Here is a 23,474-nt window from a genome sequence, read left to right as displayed (position 1 = left end):
ATTTCTCTCAAAACTTCTTTTGATTTTGGATTTAGTCTCAACTTTTTCTCTCCGTCTTTTATCCTTTCCAAGATCTTGTCCTTTTTACCGTTCCAGAGTTTTTTCTTAATAGAATTCTGCTGTATCAGAAACCCTCTCATAACAGCTTTGCTTGCGTCCCAGATTGTTTTTTTTTCCACCGAAGTGTTCAAATTTAGTTCAAAGTAGTCTTTCATCGTCTTTTGGGCCTTCTTCACTATCTCCTGGTCTCTAAACAATGCATCATTCATTCTCCATCTGAAGGATCCAGCTGGTGTAAGTCTCAAGTCCATTTTCAAGGGGTTATGGTCGGAGCAAGTTTTAGGGCAGATCTCTACTTTTTTGGTCTTGGGTGCCAGTCCTCTAGATATCCAGATTTGGTCGATTCTTGTCCAGGATAGGTGGGCCTCAGAAAAGAATGTTCCCTCTCTACCTAGGGGGTTCTTTGTCCTCCAGATATCAATCAAGTCCATATTGTCTGTAAGTTCAAAAAAAGTCTTTGGTAGTCTGCCATCTTTAGTCACATTTTGATTTTGTGACTTATCCATGTGTGTGGAGACAACCCCATTCATATCTCCCATCAGAATGATGTTATTATAGTCCATATGGTCCAGCATTGTCTCATGCAGCTTCCCATAAAATTCAGATTTCCCCTCATTTGGTGCATAAATTCCAATTATCAAAAATTTTTCTCCTTGTGATTGTATTTCGATCGCCAAAATTCTTCCTTGTTCATCTTTGAACACAAATTTTGGTGCTAGGCTCTCCTTTGCATATATCACGACTCCCCTTTTCTTTTCTTTAGCTGATGAAATAAATTCTTGGCCTAGTCGCTTGTTTATTAGCACTCTTCTGTGGAGCCTAGTCACATGGGTTTCCTGGAGACAAATGACGTCTAGTTGTTCTTTCCTCAAAATGTGAAAAATCCTTTTCCTTTTTTCAGGGGAATTTGCCCCATGGATATTCCAACTAAAAAGCTGCAGAGACATCCTGGATCAGCTTGTTAGCCGATGGGGTTGTCTCCCTTCTCGTCTATGTCTGGAGGTGGATCTTTTGTACCAGGCGTGGGGGGTGGCCAGGTACCTGCTGTCCCTTTTCGAAGGTCCTCCCCGTGATCGTTTAGGAATTTTTCTTGCTCTTCTGCTGTTCTGATTCTCACCTTCTTCCCTTTCAAATTAAAAGATAATCCTTGGGGGAATTCCCACCTGTAAGGGATTGTGTTGTTTCTTAATAATCTTGCCAGATCCTTGTATGTAGTTCTTAAGTCCAACAATTGTTTTGGTATGTCTCTGAAGATTTCTGCTGTCTTTCCCTGTATCACCAATGGGTTTTTAAAATGTAGGCCAAGTATGTTGTCTTTTTCTTGCTTGTATCTCAATATGATCAAGCAATCCCTTGGTTTATCTTTCTTGGCCACTCTTCCCAATCTAAAAGCGGTGACGATTTTGAAGTCTTTCTCTTCTGCCAAACCCCAGAACTTGGATATTTCTGCAGTCAAAAAGCCAGCCAAATCTTCCTTTTCATAAAGACCAAGCAGGCTTTCTCCCTGGCAGGCATTTGTCAGATAATACTAGGAACATTGTTGACGTTCTGGAACTTCTACAGACAAATTTGAATACAAAAGCAGTTTTGATATTTATAGACGCGGAGAAGGCCTTTGACAATATATCTTGGAAATTTATGAAGAAGAATTTGGAAGGGATGGGAGTGGGAAGGGCGTTCCAAAATGGCATAGATGCAATATATTCAGAACAAAAGGCTAAATTGATAGTAAACAATGTGGTGACAGAAGAGTTTAAAATTGAAAAAGGAACACGACAGGGGTGCCCCCTATCACCCTTGCTATTTATTTCTGTCCTTGAGGTTTTGCTAAATTTGATCAGGAAGGATCAGCAGGTGGAAGGAATACAGGTCGGAGGAAAACAATATAAACTGAAGGCCTTTGCAGATGACTTGGTTTTGACATTACAGGAGCCGGTGTCCAGCACAAAAAGAGTATTGGAATTAATTTCTGAGTTTGGTCGGGTGGCGGGATTCAAGTTAAACAAACAAAAAACTAAGGTTTTGGCAAAAAACTTGACACCTTTAGAAATAGATGGGTTTCAGAAGGAAACAGAACTAAACGTTGTTAATAAAGTGAAATACCTGGGGGTCAACTTGACTGGGAAAAATTTGAATCTGTTTAAAGATAATTATGAAAAATGTTGGTCTGAAATTAAAAAGGATCTAGAAATCTGGTCAAGATTGAAACTTTCCTTGTTGGGAAGAATTGTAGCAGTAAAGATGAATGTATTGCCAAAAATGCTGTTTCTGTTCCAGACCCTACAGATCGTGGACAGAGTGGAATGTTTTGGAAAGTGGCAGAGGGACATTATGAAGTTTGTCTGGCAGGGCAAAAAGCCCCGAATAAAATTTAAAATATTAACAGATGCAAAGGAAAGAGGGGGTTTTGCCCTGCCGGACTTAAGGTTGTATTATGAAGCTGCATCCCTCTGCTGGCTGAAAGATTGGTTTTTGCTAGAAAACACTGATGTCCTAGATCTGGAAGGGTTCAACAATGCTTTTGGGTGGCATGCATATTTGTGGTACGACAAGGTAAAGTCTCATAAGTTGTTTAAAAACCATATTGTAAGGAAATCTCTGTTTTCTGTCTGGACTAAATACAAGGACTTATTTGAAAACAAGACTCCGAGGTGGTTATCACCGATGGAGGCTAAAGCCACAAAAATACTTAATATGGGGGGTGGCTGGGCAAAATACTGTGAAATAATAGAAAGAGTGGGTGACACTTGGAGGTTGCAGAGCTTTGAAAAATTGAAAGGGAAGGTGCGAGACTGGTTTCACTATGCCCAAATTTTAGAGATCTTTAAAAAAGATAAAAAAATTGGTTTCCAGGTGGAAAAATCAAAATTAGAACTAGAATTACTTGAACCTAAGACGAAAGTGCTTTCAAGAATGTACAACTTGCTGCTTAAATGGAATACTCAAGATGAGACAGTCAAATCAGCCATGATAAAATGGGCACAAGATATTGGATACAACATTATGTTTGAGGACTGGGAAAGGTTATGGACCACCGGTATGAAATTTACGGCATGTAGTGCCTTAAAGGAAAATATTATGAAAATGATGTACAGGTGGTACATGACCCCAGTCAAACTTGCAAAGATATACCATTTGTCTGATAATAAATGTTGGAAATGTAAGGAGGCTGAAGGAACTTTTTACCACCTCTGGTGGACATGCCCGAGGGTGAAGGCCTTCTGGGAAATGATTTATAACGAGTTGAAAAAGGTATTTAAGTATACCTTTCAGAAGAAACCAGAGGCCTTCCTCTTGGGCATTGTGGGCCAGAGGATACCTAAGAAAGACAGAACCTTCTTTCTATATGCAACGACTGCAGCAAGAATTCTCATAGCTAAATACTGGAAGGCACAGGAGCTACCCACACTGGAAGAATGGCACACACAACTGATGGACTATATGCAACTAGCCGAAATGACTGGCAGAATCCGAGACCTGGGAGAAGAGGCTGCGGAAGAGGATTGGAAAAAATTTAAGGACTATTTACAAAAACATTATAAGATATATGAATGTTAAAAATTTGCTAAGGTTTGAGGTAAATATGCTTCAGTATTGAAATTCGGAGTTGATAGAAACAAAGTTAATGATTGAGAAAAGTTTTAATTTCAGAGTGAATAATTAGATGAAAATACAAAAACACAGGAAACAAGGTATTAATTTGCTGTTTATATTTATTATAAAGAATGCAGGGATGGAGGAGATGGGGAAGTCCAGTGGATGATGAAAAAAAAAAAAAAAAAAGACTTCGAAAAATGAATTTTTTCTTGTTTAATTTCTTTTTCTTTCTGTAAAACCGCTTTTGTTGTGTTATTGATGATGGATTTAGATTCTGGAAAAAAGCAATAAAAAAATTTATAAAAAAAAAAAAATGAAATTTAATTTTCTTCTTCCCTCCCCATCCCTTTTTCCTTGTATGTCATGCTTTTTGGTTTTTAGGTTGTAAACCTGCAGGCTGTTTTGAATGTAAGCTGCTGTGGGAACCTTTTTGACTGAAGAATTGGGTACAAAAGTTATAGATAGATGGATAGATAGGTAGATAGATAGATAGATAAGCCAACTGGAAGAGGGAGGAGGGAATGTGTTGGGTCTATAGTGTGCCTCAGAGAGCACTGTCTTATACTTTATCAGTGTTCTACTTTGATCCCATTTAGCCACTTTTCAGGTGTTCATTCACAAGGATAGCCAATGTCCATCAGCCCCCAGGGAAGATGGGAGTTGTAGTTCCACAATATTAGGAGGACATCTTTTTAGCTACTGCCACATAGGAAACACATGGGAAGGGTGGCATTGCAGTGACAGGCAGCACCCTAGACTAACATGCATCCATTAAAACAGGAATCAGGAACCATTTTCAACCTGAAAGCTACACTCCTGCTGTGTGGGTAGCTGCATGCCAGGGCTGGGCGTGGCCAGAGATGAAAGTGGGCAGGGCTTTACCTTTGTGCAGTAGGTTACATTCCTGGCACACAGAAATAAGAGATTTTGAACATACCCACATACCCACACATGCGTAAAGCATTATCACGGCCCCAGGACCACATTCCAGCCAGGTAAATGTTCTTGATGCAGGACTGCTCTGAGGAGTACAACCTGAGGAGAGGTGTCGTGGGCTGAGCGGGGTCCTCGGTGCTTGAGGTTCTCCACCCCTGTGTTAGAACCTCTGAAGGGAGCTGCTGAGTGTGCACAGGACTTAAATGACATGGAGATGCTTGAGTGAAATCAACCCCACCCCAAAAAAGTTAGTCTCCCCAAAATGGTCTGTAGCAGTGTTTTTAGTGCCTTTCTCTGCATGCCCCAGTAACTATGCACCTTGTGGTTTATTTTCTTAATGGTAAATTTATGAATTATAGGCACATCAATGAAGTGAAGCAGACTGAGTATCCCAAAAGCATACCCATGCAGATTGTGTTGATGGACGGTGACCACAGCTCCTCTGTGAGTAACAGTGGGGAAAATAGCCTGGCCTATTAGGTTGGTCCTGTTCTTCAGTACCGCCGTATGTGGCAGTGCTTAGTCTTGATTTCCAATCTACAGTAGTTTTAAGGCTCTATGTTACCTGAGCAGAACCTAAATGTGTTTTTTATTCTTTGTGTCAAGAGCACTGCAATAATCGTCTCCAATGTAGAAACAGCAGAGCATGTCATCAAGAGGACCACTGAGAAGCTGGGACTTCCTGTAAGTGCAAAATTTATTTCCTTTTAGAAATGGCTCAGCAGTACTGCATTATTATTTTTACTAGCTGTGAGGCGGGGGGTGGGAAGATGAAGTCACTTGAGCTTTCCTAAGTGTAACTGAGGCAAGGGATCCACTCATGCCCAAGAAGCAAATAGACTGGAGAAGGGATCTGGGCCACATGCTTTTGCATTCTACATTTTAAAAAAATTAATGAGGTATTAATGAACAGGATATTATTTATCTAGACTTACTGTGTATGCATTTTATTTTTGGGGGGTATACTGGGTTCTGAGAAGGAGTGGAAAATAAGCACTAAAAGTGAAGATGCATGATTTTGATAAATACATAATTATGTCAACTGTAGGGTTGTAAAATACAGATTGGTTCTTTTATGACCAACATATTCACATGAATGCTTGGGTTTCACCCCTTAGTATAAGACATGAGTGTTGCAAGTTGTAGACAAAGCCATTGATTTCTTTGGCTTTGCAAGCATTCCTCCATGAGAAAATTGGTAATGTCAGTCAAGATTCCCTAAAACTCTCTCCCCCTGCTTTCCAAATCACATCTAAACTTTGCCACTGCTAAGGAAGGCAGTCTGGGAGACACAAGGGTGAATTCTCAGTTCATACAGAGCAAGTGGCTGTTACTCGTGGTCAAACCCTTTGCTCTGGAGCATGTCCCAGAATCCCTCTATAATGTACAGGGGTTCCTTGAGAAAAGAAGAGTTTGAAAGCCACTGGCCTCTTCCCTTGCCACCTAGGCAAAATATACTAGTTTATAATTAGACTGTGGGGCGGGGACGCGGGTGGCGCTGTGGGTAAAAGCCTCAGCGCCTAGGGCTTGCCGATCGAAAGGTCAGCGGTTCGAATCCCCGCAGTGGGGTGCGCTCCCGTTGCTCGGTCCCAGCGCCTGCCAACCTAGCAGTTCGAAAGCACCTCCGGGTGCAAGTAGATAAATAGGAACCGCTTACTGTCAGGAAGGTAAACGGCGTTTCCGTGTGCTACGCTGGCTCGCCAGATGCGGCTTTGTCACACTGGCCACGTGACCCGGAAGTGTCTCTGGACAGCGCTGGCCCCCGGCCTCTAGAGTGAGATGGGCGCACAACCCTAGAGTCTGTCAAGACTGGCCCATACGGGCAGGGGTACCTTTACCTTTACCTTTACTTAGACTGTGGTGTGCTAAAATGTGCCATGTATATAATGACTCAAGACATGTTCATTGGCCTGACTCGCATTCTTTCCAAGTCTTTTGTGTGGATATTGCATCCATTTCCAACCTAGATGGCTTTAAAAGAGCATTAGACAAATTCGTGGTGGAGAAGGAGGAGGAGGCTACCGCCCCCTGCTAGCCATGATGGCTGTGCTCTGCCTCCACTGTCAGAGGCCGTAACGCTTCTGAGTACCAGTTGCTTGAAACTACAGGAAGGTAGAGTCCTCTTGCTCTTGGGTTCCTCTTGCAGGCCTCCCACTGATGCATCTGGTTGTCCACTGTGAGAAGAAGATGGTACTAGATGGGCCATTTGCCTGCTCCAGCAGGCTCTTCTTATGTTCTTATGTAAGCCGCTGCTGTCCAGATGCATGGCTGTGCTGGTTGGGGCTGATGGGAGTTGTAGTCCAAAACATCTGGAGGGCACCAGATTGGGGGAGGCTCCTGTAAAGTTTCAGCTTTGACTTCTTTCTGTCTGACTGCCTTCCCCTTTCCTCAGCTGTACTGTTCCGCTTCCTCTGAATGTCAGACATGCTGGTCACTCTGTTGTATTCCATCAGGTTTGCAGCCCTGCATTTCCTGATCCTCCCTTCACCACCTGCTGCCTGGGCTTCATTGCCTGGTATCCCCTTCTATTGTTTTGCATCCCCTTTTCCCAGCTTCTCCAGTCCTTCATTCTGCCACCTCATTTCTTTCTGTTTTTCAATCCACAGGGCCGGCCAAGAGACTATCTCCTTTGGGTAATACCAGGAAGGGACAATAATGCTTACCCACTTATCGGTAAGAGCTCTTGCTTTCTTGAGTGAACATGGATAATTCAGTATTAATTAATGTCAAAATGAACATTTGTAAGTCCTTCTGATGTGAGTGGCATCTTACCCTTTTATTTCTGTGGAGTGAAATTGTTGTTCCTTTTATCATCCAGGACATTGCACTCTGTGAGGCAGTGTAATGCAGCAGCAAAAAAACAAAACACAACAACCCTAATTCAGTTCTAGGTTACATCAGCAGAAGTTGAGTGTCCAGATCAAGGGAAGTAATAGTCCCGCTCTGTTTTGCCTTGGTCAGACCACACTTGGAATACCGTGTCTAATTCTGGGCACCACAATTTAAGAAGGATGTTTATAAGCTGGAACATGTGCAGAGAAGGGCAACCAAGATGATCGAGGTTCTGGAATATAAGCCTTATGAGGAACAGTTGAGGGAGCTGGGTATGTTCAGCCTAGAGAAGAGAAGATGGAGAGGTGATATGATACCGCTTTTCAAATATCTGAAGAACTGTCACATGGAAGATGGAGCAAGCTTGTTTTCTGCAGCTCCAGAGGGTTGGACCCAAACCAAAATACAGCAGGTGAAGCGCTTGTGGCCAGGACTTGTATAAACAGGGGTGTTTGTGAGGGCATTTAGTGGAGGAGTTTGAGGGGGAAGCCTGAATTCCATCTCACAGCATATGTATGACTAAGAGAAATGAACAGTGAACTGCAACACCTGGGCCATGTTTGCCTTCCTGTCTAAGAACGTGCAAAATCATACATGACAGATGGCCATCCAACCTCTTCTTAGAAACGGTCAAGGAAGGAGAGCCCACCACTTTCAAAGGAGAGTCTGTTACACTTCCAAACAGCTCTTACTGGCAGAAAAGTCAGAATGTCCTGTATTGTAACTGTTTGGAATGTCCTTTATTGTAACTTGAACCACTGGTTCGGGACCTACCCTCCTGTTACCTCCATACACTACTGCCTCTGTCCTGCCCCCAGTAAGGAGTCAGCACCACCACCAACCCTTCCTCTGGGAAGTGGCAGGAATTGTTCTGTATCATCATTACACCATGTGATCTCCCACTTGCAGTCTAAAGGACTACAGCCAAATACAGGTTTGCCACATCAGGGAGAACCAGGCCCTTTCTGAATGAAGGCTCTCCCACACTTCCATTTGTCCCAGGCTTTCTGTGCGTTTGCCCTGCTGCTTTCCCTGGGAAAACCTGCTGTTTACCACTGAGTCGGATTAAAAGTCCATCAGGGTTTTCTGCAGATTGACATGAGTTCGGATTCAGTGGTAAACGTCAGGTTTTCCAGGGAAATGGCAGGGTGAACGAAGAACCTCTTGGACCCATGCCCAGAAACCATGGGACAAGTAGAAGGGAATCCAGGACAAACAGAAGTGTGGACAAGCCCTGAGTGAAAGAAGAATCAGATCCAAACCTTCTGCCTAAAGCAACCCAAACATATGGTTATAAAAGTTAGGTGCCACCCCCCACTTTCTACAAGACTCCAAGGGTTTCCAGGCTCTCACCCAGGGTCTGTGGTCCTTTGGAGAACTGAGACATGGCAGAGACTGTCATAGCTTTGAGAAAAATGGTTTATTCACCTATTTACACCTTCAGTCTGCATGGAGGAAGTCCAGAACTTATGGCATGGTCATCTGAAGCAGAACTTGTCTCCCACAGCAGTGCACCCCTGAAGTACAAGGCATCTCTCCCAGCCAGCCTTCAGCCAACCTGCCCAAGATGGATCCCAGTCTTTCTTCTCTCCCCTTCTTCTTCCCAGCAAACCTTGCTAAACAACCCTCTTTTCTTGTCACCTCACACCCAGTTACGCTGACAACCTTCCAAATCCCAGACTCTGTTCACACGTCAGAGCAAGGGGAAGGTCAGTTTTCTTGTACTGCTAATGGCCCTCAACAGCGTTGTATTATTTTTAATAGCCCTAGCTTGGCCAGGTTGTTTTGCATTGGCTAGCTCAGGAATTCCTCTGCAGCTTGTATTTCTCCCTTCACATCCCAAATAATCAAAATCCTACCATTTATTAATTTCTAGGGTTTAGCCCACCCAACCCAAATCTTTAACACCATGCTTCCCACACCAACTGAGACAAGAGCTATGAAATTCAAACTTGCAAGGAAAACAATGCCTTCAGAGATGCTGTGGGAGGAAAAATATTGTTTCCCTTAATCAACTACTCCTGTTTAAATAAGCAAACATCCATCTTCCCATTATGAGCGTGGAATCTTCAGCTTGTTTATTTCTCCTGTTAAAGAATTCCAGCTGATATTTCAAGATATTATTTCAAGTATGATAGGCTGGTAGTTAATTCAGATGGAGTTTGTAAGGACATAAGAGCCTGCTGGATCAGACCAATGGCCCATCTTGTCCAGCATCCTAATCTCACATTGGCAGGACCCAAGCACAACAGCTCCCTCCCCTCTTTCAGTTTCCAGCATGTGGTACTCAAAAGCATTTGCTGCTTCCAACCACACAGAGAGAGCATAGCCATGATGACCGGTAGTCATTGATAGCCATCTCCTCCTATGAATTTGGCTGATCTTCTTTTAAAACCACCTAAGTTGTTGGCCATCACTGCCTCCAGTGGGAGTGAGTTCCATAGTTTAACTCTGCACTGCGTGAAAATGTCCTCGTTATCTGTCAACTTTATCTTCCAACTTTATGCTTCAATGGACATCCACAAGTTCTAATGTTATGAGAGAAGGGGGGCTTTTCTCTATCCCCTTTCTCCATTCCATGCATCATTTTATAAACTTCTATCATGTCGCTTCTTACTTGCCTTTTCTCTAAATTAAAAAGTCCCGAATGCTGCAACCTTTTTCCTAGGATAGTTGCTACATCCCTTCGATCATTTTGGTTGCCTTATTCTGAACCTTTTCCAACTCTGCGATACCCTTTTTGAGGGGAGGCAACCAGAACTAAAGACACTGTAATCCAAATGTAGTCACGCTATCAGTTTGTATAACAGCGTTGTGATGCAGGCAGTTTTATTTTCAACTTGTTTCCTAATGATCCTTAGCATAGAATTTGTCACGGTTACTTCACACATGGCTGGCAGCTTCTGCTTCATTGTGTTAAACATTGTATCCTAGTTCAATGGATTTCTGAAATAGATACAATGGAACATTCTATACATAGTGCGCTGTCTATTCAGATGTTGCTGTTTTTCTTGGTAAAAGAATAAATGAATCCATTTAGCTCCTAAACAGCTTTGCGCTGCCTTTAAGGAGCCTAAATAAATGCTTGGGTTTGAACTGAGGCTAAATGACTGGTAACAGGGAGTGATTTCAGAAATAGGCAGCAGGAAATTAAGATCAACACAATATTTTTCTTTAAATTATTTAATAATAATAATAATAAATAAATAAATAAATAAATAAATAAATAAATGCCCTATGAAGGCAAAAAGTGTTTTGGATTTTTTTGCCATTGGCACATATCAGAAAATGATGCAAGTTTAGATGTACAAATAACATTACACAGAGTATTTACTTTGGCTGAGAGTATAGGGCATGTCTTTTCAACTTTTTCCCATAGTGTTTCATAACAATTTCTATTATTACATGTGACATAATGACAGTATCGTATTTATGACAGTATCGTATTTAGGGTTGGGCTTTCTGGTCAAAATGGGACTAAAATGAGAGCAGAACTTTTGATGAAGGCTGTTTGGGAATGTTGACAAGAGCAGCCTTTTCCTTGAGACTTTTCAGTTAACTTCTTTCAGAGGAGCCAAAACCCTTTCACTGTTGCTTCTCTCAGGCTGTGGGAGATGTCAAAGCCTTTTAAAGCAGGCTCAGCAGTTTGGGGTCAGAGCCCCCTTCCACCCTCCTCCTCCTTCAGATTCCCTTTCCTTTGGATGGCTAACCATGTCACATCTGTGATGGGCTTAAGGTTTGTTTATTTATATCCTACTGTGTAGCCCACAGGGGATCCCCCCACCCCACAAAATTTCACCAATGAAAATTAGATCAAAGTCTAGTGTGAGGAATAGACCTGCCATGCTGTATTACTTCCTTTACAGGTAAGGGATGATTCCATGTCTGGTGTGAAGGATATTTCCACAATTTCTTCCTTTGGCTAGATGTGGTTGGTGGGCACAGGATTCTTCTCCAACTAACACCCCCAGGCCAGTCAGTGACCCACTGTGGATCTGAGTCTTGACTAGGGACTAGAGGATAAATTAGATTCAGGGCTTATCCACACTTATCTTTCATCTACTCTTTCTAGGCTCTGTGTCTGAGTGCCCTTCTTTTTGCCCTGGAGCGTTTCCAGTGAAAATCTGCTCTTTAAATATGAATTGGAGCAAATGGCAATCTGCAGAAAACCTGACTCCTCTGAATGAGCACTAAAGAGTGAAGGATGGGGGGAAAACTCCAGGGCAAAAAAACCCCAATGTTTGGACATGGAGCTTTTAAGCACAGACCTGTACCTGGAAAGTGGAGGACAAAAGAAAAGTGTGCATATATTGTAAACAAAATCTGGTCTTGATCCCTTATGGGGTACACAAGAGCCCTTATAGAGTCCTTTGTAGGTTCTCCATCGGTAGGAGAAAATAACAGAGGCCAACCAGAGAATATTGAGAAGCAAAGCATCTAGTAAGCCTGATCTTTGTTAACGCTGTTGCAACAGGGTGCTCCCTTCACACACAGGAGAGTGGAAGTGGACCCAGAACAAAGGTGTGCCTCATCCTTATATAGACATTTTGAAATTCCCTGCCCTGGAGCTCTAGACCACAACCAGAAACATCATTCATACATCACAGAAGGGGTGTAGACCAAGACCACCCCCCAGATACATCATACCTACTTCATAGAAAAGGCGGTCTACAACAGAATTCTGAGTGCTTTGTTTATCTCCTGTCTGCCAGGTTATCTGATAATGCCTTAACTGATTGCCTTTCCTGGTGGTCTGGCCATTCTTTTGAGATGGTAACCACTTAATTCCCAAGACAATAATGTAATGTCTTTCCATCCCTCGTCTTGACAGACAAGTTCTTTCAATGCATTTAATTTCGTAAGTCCAGCTGGTTTAAGCATGGTCAGGGCTAGCGCCTTGACTGTTTTCAGAAGCTAACACCTCTTGTCGTTGCAACAGGCCATGAGCAACCCTTCAGCATTATTCTCAGCTGCCTCGAAGACTTCATGCACCAGCCACAAGATACTGACAACAGAATGCTGCTCACTGATTATTATGGAAATTCCATCCTGGACCAGCTCCCCAGGGATAGGCAATGCCAGTTCATCCTGAAACTCAGACACCAAGCTCCAGAGCAGCTGCAAAGAGGTAAGAATATAGTCCCGAATTGCTGGCAAATATAGTCCCGAATTGCTAGCTTGTGGCCTACTGTTTTAATTGTGGGTAGAAATTTAGTACCAACATGAATTTTCTCACTAATTAGGAATCCAGTAAATTCAGATGCAACTGTTTGAACTCTGGGCTAATTTTTGTTTCTGATATTTTACTTTGAGAGTAAAATTTGGCGCCCCACCCCAATATTATTTTATTAAGGCAATAAAATTGTCAAATGTTATTAAACACCTTATTGGTTTATCAAATCACCAAATATTGCTAATGGAGATAGTTGAGGAGCAGGAAAAGGATAAAGGGGGAGGGCAGAGGTTGGCAATTTGTCCTCCTTCCCTAGTGGAGGCTAATAACTGCTTCAGGAACTAGAAGATTCAATCAGCGAAATGAGTTGCTGCTGTTTTTGGGGTGGAAGGACTGAGCACCCCTCCCGCAAGCGAATATCTTTCTAGTCCCTCATTTCTATATAATGCATTCCAGTAGTTCACAAAACAGTTCCATCTCTCTGCATAAAGATCTTAGAGACCTCCCTGCCTCATTTCTAATAGCTGCCTCTCAGATATTATGGGCATAAGGCCTAGTGCTTTGATGGATATATTACGATCTACATTTGTTGGGGTTAGCAGTGTATGTTGAGGGCAGAAGAGACAGAAGGAAGACAAGGAGAAAAGGCTTGCTCAGCCAGGATGGACAGCAGGGGAAGGAGAGGACATTTGGAAGTTCATGGAAGATCAGCAGTCCCACTTCTTAATTGCTCCGAATTGCCTGCCTGGTACCCAGTTTCTACCTCATGAACCTTGCCTTGGAAAGGGAACACCCTGAAACCTGAGGTGCATTTGTTCTTTCAGAAAAGGTACAGAAGCACACCAAGAGGAAGAAATCTTTGATCGATTGGGCACTCCGCCGAAGCACCAGCACCCCAACTGGCAGCCCAGTATCACAGTCTCCGACCACCTCGAGGAAGCTTTTTGGCCTGTCCCTGGAATCATTGTGTCCTGATGGAAACCTCCCCAAGCCAATTATGGTAGGAAGGGGACCCAGGGATGTTGTTTGGGTGCCTCTGCAGAATAGCTTCTTTACTCTTTTGTTCACTGTGTCAGTGCATATTTAGATGCATGGGAACAAGGCTGTGAAGGTGGCTTGGGCCCTATCTGCACTATACATTTAAAGCAGTATCATACCACTTCAAACAGTCATGGCTTTACCCCAAAGCATCCTCGTACCTGTAGTTTGTTAAGGGCGCTTAGAGGTGGTGGTGGTTGGCGCTTAGAGTTTGTTGTTGTTGTTGTTGTTTGCATTTATGCCCCACCTTTTTCTGCAAAGAGCTCAAGGTGGCATACATGGCTCTCCCCATCCTCATTTAATCCCCACATCAACTGTGAGGATGGTTAGTCTGACAGAGGCAGCAACTGGCTCAAGGTCACACTGTGAGTGGGTTTCATAGCCATGTGGGGATTTGAACCAGATCCTGGTCTAATACTACACAACAGTGGTTATTAAGAGACCCCTGTTCCCCTCACATAGTGACAATTCCCAGAGTGGTTTATTATGGTTGTTAGTATTATTATTATTATTAATAATAATAACAATAATTTCATTTCTATACTGCTTTATATTTCTAAGAAAAAAATCTCAAAGCAGTTTACAACACGTTAAAACATCAAATAAAATAACCCAGGATAAACATTACTGAAGAAAATCAAATACAAAGGGAGTTGGACTAGAGGACCCTTAGGACCCCTTTCATATCTATGACTCTATAACTGTTTATAATACAGTGGTACCTCAGTTTTCGAACATCTCTGTCGACAAACAGTTCGGTTTTCAAATGCTGTAAACCCGGAAGTAAATGCTTCGGTTTCCAAACACGCCTCGGAAGTCGAACATGCCATGCAGCTTCCGCTGAGTGCAAGATCCTGAGGCCTAGTTGTCGGCTACTGAGTTTTCAGTTTTTGAACATTTCAGAATTCGAACGGTCTTCCGCAACTGATTACGTTCAAAAATCGAGATACCACTGTACAGTGGAACGTCGATTTTTTGAGCATTTCGGAAGCTGAACGTTTTGGTTTTTGAACACCGAAAACCAGGAAGTAATTGCTTCTGTTTTCGAACACACCTTGGAAGTCGAATGGCTTCTGCTGAAATTGCAGACTGCCTTTTGCACCTCGGTTTTTGAATGTTTCAGAGGTTGAACGGTCTTCCGGAATGGATTACATTCGAAAACCGAGGTTCCACTGTACTGAATTTTAAATTGCAACCTGCCCTGGGACTTGCTGGTGAAGGATGGGTAATTAACAGCAACAACACGAATATTCCCTCTGTCATGAATGAGAGCTTAACCTGATTGTCTAAAATGCAAATTATAATACAACCCCAGGATATCCTGCAACTCCTGTACCATGAGGGCCCCACCACAAGGGGCATCTTCAGGCGCTCGGCTAATGCCAAGACTTGCAAGGAACTGAAGGAAAAACTCAACTCTGGAGATGATGTCCAGGTGGATGGTGAATCTGTCTTTGTGGCAGCTGGAGTTATTACAGTAAGTTGGACCATATTGGTAGTATTTTAAAGACCTTAAGTTTTGCTGTGCTGACTAACAAGGAACTGCTGCAGTGGCTTAAGGTGTATTGTGGGGGTATCATAGAATCAATAGTTGGAAAGGACCCCAATGGCCATCAAGTCCAACCCCCTGCAATTCAGGAATTTCAACTAAAGGGAGGGCCTTTAATTCAGAATTGATGGCAAGTGGTGTCATATAACCCTCTCAGCCTATGGGCAACAGCAGTTTTGAGTCATCCCATACTAACATCCAGGCATGTCAACTAATTTAGATAACAGTAGAGAAGTGTGAAGGGTTAAAGATTGGCAATCTGTGCAGAAAGATTAGAGGCATTCAACATGCCATTCTTCATGGCGATTAGTAAAAAATTTGACCCTCCTTGCTCTCATGATAGTGCAAACTGTGCTTCATGAAGATACTGATGATGTTAATTTTGCCCAATAGGTTTTCTTGCAAACAGTGAGGTTTCTAGTATTGTGGTGTTCTGGCCTTCTTACAGGTGGATTCTGAGAAGCCCTGGAAAATGAAACCAAGTGTGGTAGAGCAGCCTTGGGCAATAAGCTTCTATCTGCACAGCACTGCACACAATGCCATCAGACTGAAGTGCACAGGGTCCATTTTGTGCTCATGCCAAAAGGGGATTCCAGACACTGCCAGTCAGCTGGTTGGCAGCACCTGCGGGGATTGAATGAGCAAATACTTGTCAGGGCTTTGAAGCCCATTGCAAAACATTCCAGCAGGTCACCTGGTGCCATTGTGATGCTAGGTGGTTGACTGGTGGGTGTCCACATATGCCTATCACAGGGTTTCCCAAAGTTGAGTCTCCAGCTGTTTTGGACTACAATTCCCATCGTCCCAGACCACTGGTCCTCCTAGCTGTGGCATGGCCAAACTTGGCCCTCCAGCTGTTTTGGGACTACAACTCCCGTCATCCCTAGCTAACAGGACCAGTGATCAGGGATGATGGGAATTGTAGTCTCAAAACATCTGGAGGGCCAAGTTTGGCCATGCCTGTCCTAGCTAATAATGATGGGAGTTGTGGTTAAAAAAACATCTGGAGACCCAAGTTTGGGAAGCCCTAGCCTATCAGATTTGGGCCATACGGTGAGGGATAAATAGACTTTTCCCACCCCTACCTTAAACTGTGTGGTTTTTGACACACACTCACAAAATCAGGGCTTTTGTGCTTCATTGTAGAATAAATCTCAAAATTGACTCAGTTGCTCTCTGCATGACTAACCAAATCACTCTGCATGTCTGTATTTAATATAGGATTTCCTACGCAATATACCTGACAGTGTTCTATCCTCAGACATGCACGGGCTGTGGATGGAAGCCATGGATAAGGAAAGCCGAGCACATAAGATTGAAGCACTCAAAAGGTTTGCTACTGGGGCAGTCTGTCTGCTTTGATAACCCTGGGTAGTGAATATCTACTACTACTCAGTCTCCCATTCCAACTGCCATGTGGGATCCTTTAGAAAAAATAGTGCCATACGCTACATTCTAGTAAGATGCTCTTATTTTAAGGAGAATTTCAAGCATGCCCCCTCCTCAAAATGGCAAGGGGATGGAAAATTACTTGATCCATGTAGTGGGTGGGTGGGGGGAACATATGTGGACCCTGGCTAATTTCTCTTAGCCTGACTTTAAGGGAAGGGCTCAGCAAGAGACCACAAGGTTTGCCAGCAGAAGATCCAAGATTCAATCCGTGGTTTCTCCACTTAAGAGGATCGGGGAGGGAGAGAAGGAGACGATGGGAAAAACCTCTGTCTGAATCCCTGGAGGGCCACTGCCAGTCAGTGTAGGCAATACTGAGCCACATGGCGCCTTCCTGTGTTCCTAAACTCACAGAGCGGTTGTGAGGATAGAATTGCAAGGGAAGAGCCTTGCCTACCACTCTTGAGTGCAGTCGAGGAAAGGCAGATTTGGAAATGTGATCTATCAACAAGCAAGCTTCCAATATTTCCTGGAACACAGGTTGGAAGCCACTCTTCCGATTTATGCCAGCTGCTCTTCATTCAGCAGTTGATGGCTTTCCATGGGCTTTATACATGAGCATAATAACAGGCTCATAATTTGGGGTAGAATTAGAAATGCAGAAGCATTCAAGGCTCAAGTCCTGCTATGGATTCAGCTGAGATAAGGGATCATTTGCAGGAGCCCTGCTTCTCAGTTGTGCTGCCAGCTGCCCGGGACTGGATACTTATACTTTCTCGGGGGAAATGATAAAACTTTAGTCCGACATGCAGTTGCCACAATCAAACCCAAGCAGCATGTCCAAAGGATTAAAAAAAATAATAATCCTTGTTAAGAATTCTAATGTTGCATTAAAAATTAAAGTAGCAGAATTTCCTGCAAATGTTGAATGCTTGCTTTTCCTTTCTCAGTTGATGTGAAAACTTGAGGCACAAGTACATTTAGGGTATGCTTTGGCTGTGCAGAGTAGTAGTTACTGTGCCACGAAAATCCCATCAGATGTGGACCCTCCTCCAGGGAGCCGATGGTCTGAGCTGATGTTTTTCATTCTTGTTTCTCTTCTTTTTTTTTGCAGCTTAGTGAATCAGCTCCCAGAAGCAAACCTCATTTTGCTCAGACACCTATTTGGAGTTTTACATCACATTGCGCAAAATTCGACAGAGAATCAAATGAACGCCTACAACTTGGCCCTCTGCATCGCCCCCAACATGCTGTGGCTTCCCAGCCCAACAGGTCCTGAGGAGGAAAGCAAATCCACAAAGAAGGTAACAGCCTTCTCTGCTTCTGAGTTTTTACCCACATCCTTTCGTTGGCTTTTCCCTTTAGCTCAGACACTCTGAACTCTGATTAGACTTCCCAAATCCTTGTTAAGTTTGTAGTCCCTTTTCTCAGAGCTGGAACACAGAGCTAGCAGTTGCATGATGCTAACCCTGGCCCAAATTGCTTTGGTCATCATGTCCAGAGGATATTTGTGATATGGTATGACAGTACTGACCACAGTAGCTCATGCACTGGTTACTTCAAAACTGGATTACTGCAATGCACTCTATGTGGGACTTCCCTTTGCAGAATGCTGTAGCACAATTGCTGACAGGAGTGATATCTTGTCAGCATATAACATCTCTGCTCAGAGATGCATACTGATTGTCAATTTGCTGCAGGGCCAGGTTGAAGGTGTTACTGTATATAAAGGTGCTTAGGATCAGTTTACCTGTGAGATCACCCCATACATGCCCACTTTGACCACTTCAATCTGTGGAGCCGGCTCTGTTACAGGTGCTACATAATAATTGTTCCACATTTGTAAGAACTCAATCTTTTAATGTGGTAGCACCTGCACTTCAGAACTCCCTGCCTATTGACATCAGTCAGGCGCCTTCACTGCACTCTTTTTGGTGCCTGCTAAAAACATTTTCATTTAGGCAAGCCTACCCAGATATTTGGGATGCGGGTGGTGCTGTGGTCTAAACCACAGAGCCTAGGGCTTGCCATTCGGAAGGTAAGGTTCCAGCAGGAAGGTAAACGGCGTTTCTGTGTGCTGTTCTGGTTCGCCAGAAGCGGCTTAGTCATGCTGGCCACATGACCTGGAAGCTGTCTGTAGATAAACGCCGGCTCCCTTGGCCTATAGAGCGAGATGAGCACACAACCCCAGAGTCGCCTGTGACTGGACCTAATGGTCAGGTGTACCTTTACCTTTACCCAAATATTTAGAATGCTGATGTGTTTTTAGTTGATTTTCTGAATCTTTTAATTGTTTTACTAATAATCTTACTGTTTATTCTTTCAGTAAACCGCTTTGAGGTTTTTGACGATCAAGCAGTATATAAATTTTATGAAATAAATAAAACTAAGTGGGTTTAGGTGAGTGTCAAAGGGCAGAGCTAGATATAGCACAGATCTTGTCCTGCTGCATGCCCTAAGCAAGCCTCATGCCCTCGGGCACAATGTCCCGGTCCCAGTGTTGATGTATAAGATTCCCTGCTGGTCTCATTCGTATATCTTATTCATATAATTTATACAGCACTTGATTATTTAAAAAAACGAAAACCTCAGAACGGGTTACAAAGAAAAGATAAATCAATAAAATTATCAATAAGAAAAAGTGGCATCAACAATTTAAAACTTTCAGGAAGTTAAAATTACAATAGACCAAAAGCAAATTAAAACTCACACCCGCTTTCTAAATGTCTAAGCTTGTCTAAACAAGAAAGATTTTAGCAGGTGCTGAAAACAGAACAATGAAGGCACCTGCCTGATGCCAATAGGCAGGGAGTTCCAAAGTGCGGGTGCTGCCACACTAAAAGATTTGAGTTCTTACCAATGCAGAGTGGGTATTACGTGGCACCTGTAACAGTGCCAGTTCCACCAAGCAAAGCAGTCTTGTCCTTTGTCTCCTGGCTCGTCCACACTTCCACTTGTCCTACCACTTTCCCCCAGGAAAACCTGCTCCTTACCGCTGAATCAGAACAAACATCAAAAAGCATTTCTGCAGATTGATGATTGTTCTGACTTGGCAGTAAGCAGTGGGTTTTCCAAGGGGAAGTGGCAGGACAAACGAAAAACCACTGGGGGCTGTGTTTTCTAGGCACAGGACAAGCGAAAATGTGGACAAGCCCTTAGACACCAAAATGTCTCGGCCCAGCCCTGCTGCTCCTCTGTTCACATCTAATGCAAATTTCCCCTGCACAGAGACAAAATGGGTTTGTTTGCTGATTGTGTGCTTCAGCTCTTAATCGCACAGTAGAATAGAGACTGGAATAATTATACATAATAACTAACAGACAAGTACCATGTTGTTGGAATTAGCCACATGAACAGCATCCAGAGCTGGTATCCTCCACTTAATTGAATCATAGAGTAATAGATATTACCTTGGCAACTGCTCCCTTTCATACAGGTGGCCAGGCTGGTGCAGTTCCTGATTGAAAATTCAGCTGAAATTTTTGGAGGGGACATTGCTACACTGTTCCAACAGTCAGAGAAAGAGAAGTCGAAGAGTGCGGGTGCCTTCCTAGGTAAGACCATGGCTGACATTCATATCTGTTCATTTAATATCCCCACCTTCTCAGGATGCTAATGATGGATTACATCCCAGAATGGAATAGAGACCAGAAAGGGGCCGGGGATTTCAAAGTAGAAAGAATCACCTGACTGGCTATGCCCACAGGATTCCTCCAGTCACTCCAGCAACCTGTTCTCACAGTGGCCAGCCAGGTGCCTGTGGGAAACCAGCAAGCAGGACCTGAGGCACTGTAGAGGCAGAATATAGCTATTGTGGCTAGTAGCCATTGATGGCTCTCTCCTCCACGACTTTGTCAAATCCTTTTTAAAAGCCATCTAGATTGGTGGAGAAAAGAGAGAGAAGGAGAAGGGCACCAAGCTGTGGCAGAGCTGATTTTCCCATTAATCCCCACCTCCCCAAAAAACCTAACTTGTCCCATTGATTTCAGTGGACCTAAGGAAGGGGGATTCATGGAGGACAAGGTTATCGATGGCAATCTGCCATGATGGCTATGCTCTGCTGCCACAGCCAGAGGCAGTAAATGCTTCTGAATACCAGTTGCTGGAAACCACAAGGTGTGGGGAGAGGGCTCTTCTGCTTGTGGGTTTCCCATCTGCTGGCCGCTGCAAGAACAGGATGCTGGACTGGATGGGTCATTTGGCCTGATCCAACAGGGCTTTTTTGTGTTATTAGGTGCTCCCAGATGGGCTCTTAATACTGTGAACAGCTGAGATATTATAAATAGGTTGTTGGCAACAGGTTTTCTTTACTGAATTTTCCTCAAATCCAAATTAAAATGGGGTTAAAATAGGGCTGGCATTTTGACACTTGTGTGTTGGCGCTGGAAATAAAAACCACACACACACACACTTTGCATTCCTGAGGAGTATAGCAGATGCACATTTATCTTGATGTGGCTTCCTCTTATCCCCACAGGCCAGCTCAATGATTCCTCAGATGAGATGGAAAGTGCTCCCTCCTACCAAGGAAGGGCAAATCAGCATTATGTGCAGGAAGCAGGCGGTGAGGGCCTCTTCAGCCCATTTGATGGACTGATGCTCAATGAAGATCAAGAGGACTGGGATTTGTTTAGCGAGATCACTGCCTGCTATCAGAGCAAAGCTGGGCACGCCAGTTCCAACAGCTGCGACTTCCTGAGAGAGCAGGGATCCTTTTGCTCACACTGCCCAGTCTGCTCACTGGGGCCTTCAAGGAATCGGTGCTCTTCGGAGCCCAGCGTTTGCCTGAGCTCTCAGCTTTCTGTTGAGGACCACGAGCCAGTGGCCCGGCAATCCAGTTGTGATGCCACCATCATGCACAGCCACAGTGATTACGTCCGCAGGCTCCAGCAACTACAGATGGAGAGCCAGAAGCTCATAGATGAAGGGCTGAACCCTGGTCCGAGCAAAGGAAAGCAGAGTTTCTGGGGGGCCTACCCAAGCACCAGCATGCCCAAGAAGCTTGACCCTCTGAAGTCGTGCCTGTCTAACACGTCTAGCTTCTCCAGCCTTTCATCAACCACCACATCTGCCTCCTCACTGAGCTCCTTGGAGAGCGCTTTCTCGTACTGCTCCGAGTCATCTACCTTCAGCCCCACTGAAGCCTCCACCCCGTCGTTCATATTTGAGACGTCTACCGAGCACCACAGCTTGTCCCCTAAGATGGCAGAGAGATCCTTGAAGGAGTGGCACAAGCCCTTGACCTCCCCATTGCCTCTGGGCCCTTGCAATGTGGGCGCTTGCTGCGGGAGACAGGTGGATGACCAAGAGCCAAGCTGCAGCAGCAGAGTGTCATCGAGGGTCTTCATACCCGTAGGTGGCCCGTTTCAGGAGGACAACTGGGACGAAGAGAGGAAAGAGGCAGGAGCTGCTAAAATGTTCGGACACACTCCTGTGAAGCCAGACTTCAGAGGTCATTTCCCTAACACCGAGAGCCCTTCTCTGCCAGCACAGCAAGTGCAAAGGGAGAAATCTGTGAAGCACATTGAGATCAGTCGTCCCAAAGCTTCGCATGGCGGCCAAGAAAGCCTGAAGCGCACCAAGATAACCGTATTCATGGCACCTAAAACGAGCTATCCAACAGCATCTCCTGTAGGGCAAAACAAGGAGGAGACAGCCAAGAATCTGCAGAGCATGAAAATTCATATTCCGCAGACAGTCTTCTACGGGCAAAACACTCCTTTGGTCCTCCAGTCTGCCTCACGGAGATACCACCATGAATCAGTGAGCCAGTCACCCCAGGTGGAGATCCCTGAAAGTGTTCCCCTCGTGGAAGTCCCAGGAGACCCAGCTGAGCAGGAAGGGTGGCATACCAGGGCCCAGCGGAGCACATTCGGCCACAACCTCCGCGTCTTTCTCCCGACCTCCATCCGCAACACCGTCCGGGAGTACTTCAACCAGGAAAGCTCTAAGGAATACTGCATGATGAGAGCAGAATCGGTGGAGAGTGAGCTTCTGCGGAACAGGGCAGAGTGGCTTAGAAGCCAGCCCCGCCCCAGCGCCCCGCCCAAGAAGCGCAGCGGTCGAATGTTTCCAGAAGAAACCATTGTCTAGGAGCAGAGCAGCTGCACCTTGCGCATTTTTGTGCTTTCTTTCCGCATAGGGAGGATAGTCCTGTGAAAGTGCCTCTAAAATGCTTAGCTGAGATGTGAAGATATTCGTTTTCATGGGCTGGTGTCAAGTGGCTGTTAGTGTGGTCATTTGTAGCTTTTCCCTTGGGCTCTGTGTGTGTGTGTTTTCCCTGCCCAGAAGAAAAGACTGGAACAGATGTCTGCTAACATGAAGCCGTACTCCACACATACAAAGCTTCATCCTGCTGCTTTCTGCTGAAGATGCCAGTTTGCACAGAGAGGTGAGCAGGCAGGAGCAGAGCCACTCAAAAGGATTTTTGTTGTTGTTGTTTCAGCTCCATGCAAACGTCATGGCAAGCCTACAAGGACGCTGAGGAGACCCTTTCAATCACATTGGGAAAAAATTACAACAAAAAGAAATCCGGGCTGTTTTTTGTTTGGCTTTTCATCACTTTGTTAGGTGAAACTCGAAAGAAAAACATTTCATTTACCCCCCCCCCCATTTCTGAATTCTCATTGTTTGTGTGTTTAACTTGGGCATGACGCCCAAGGACGTGTGGAAATAGTTATGTGATGTGGCCAAGTATGGGACAAAGCAAGAAAGCTACTGGTCTGCTAAGTTTGGTTTGGTCTGCTGGCTGCTTTCTTCTTAGGGAAGACCTACTGAAGCTCTCAAGTTATCCCAGGCTTGGCAGGCTTCGTGTGGCTTGTTGATCATACTTATGCCATCCCCATTTCATCTTGCCTTGACTCATGTGCTTCATGTGAACATTATTTCTTTCTTGCAATG

General features: G+C 44.2%; 1 protein-coding gene across 4 annotated transcripts in view; it reads left to right on the top strand.

Moving 5' to 3' along the window:
• Positions 1-23,181, top strand: part of LOC128406225 (rho GTPase-activating protein 20-like) — a 93,680-nt gene extending 70,499 nt beyond the window's left edge. For all 4 annotated transcript variants that reach the window (XM_053373388.1, XM_053373387.1, XM_053373391.1 and 1 more), the window contains exons 6-15: positions 4,953-5,037; positions 5,200-5,277; positions 7,200-7,266; positions 12,365-12,553; positions 13,423-13,598; positions 14,952-15,113; positions 16,407-16,516; positions 17,689-17,878; positions 20,011-20,128; positions 21,052-23,181. In XM_053373388.1, the coding sequence (XP_053229363.1) occupies positions 4,953-5,037; positions 5,200-5,277; positions 7,200-7,266; positions 12,365-12,553; positions 13,423-13,598; positions 14,952-15,113; positions 16,407-16,516; positions 17,689-17,878; positions 20,011-20,128; positions 21,052-22,667 (2,791 nt within the window). In that variant the 3' untranslated portion in view covers positions 22,668-23,181. The remainder of the gene's footprint in view (positions 1-4,952; positions 5,038-5,199; positions 5,278-7,199; positions 7,267-12,364; positions 12,554-13,422; positions 13,599-14,951; positions 15,114-16,406; positions 16,517-17,688; positions 17,879-20,010; positions 20,129-21,051) is intronic.
• The last annotated feature ends 293 nt before the right edge of the window (positions 23,182-23,474 follow it).

This window comes from Podarcis raffonei, chromosome Z (assembly GCF_027172205.1).
Source record: "Podarcis raffonei isolate rPodRaf1 chromosome Z, rPodRaf1.pri, whole genome shotgun sequence".
In the NCBI taxonomy this organism is placed as follows: domain Eukaryota; kingdom Metazoa; phylum Chordata; class Lepidosauria; order Squamata; family Lacertidae; genus Podarcis; species Podarcis raffonei.
Note: the sequence above shows the minus strand (reverse complement) of the source record. Positions and strands in the feature narration are given on the sequence as shown.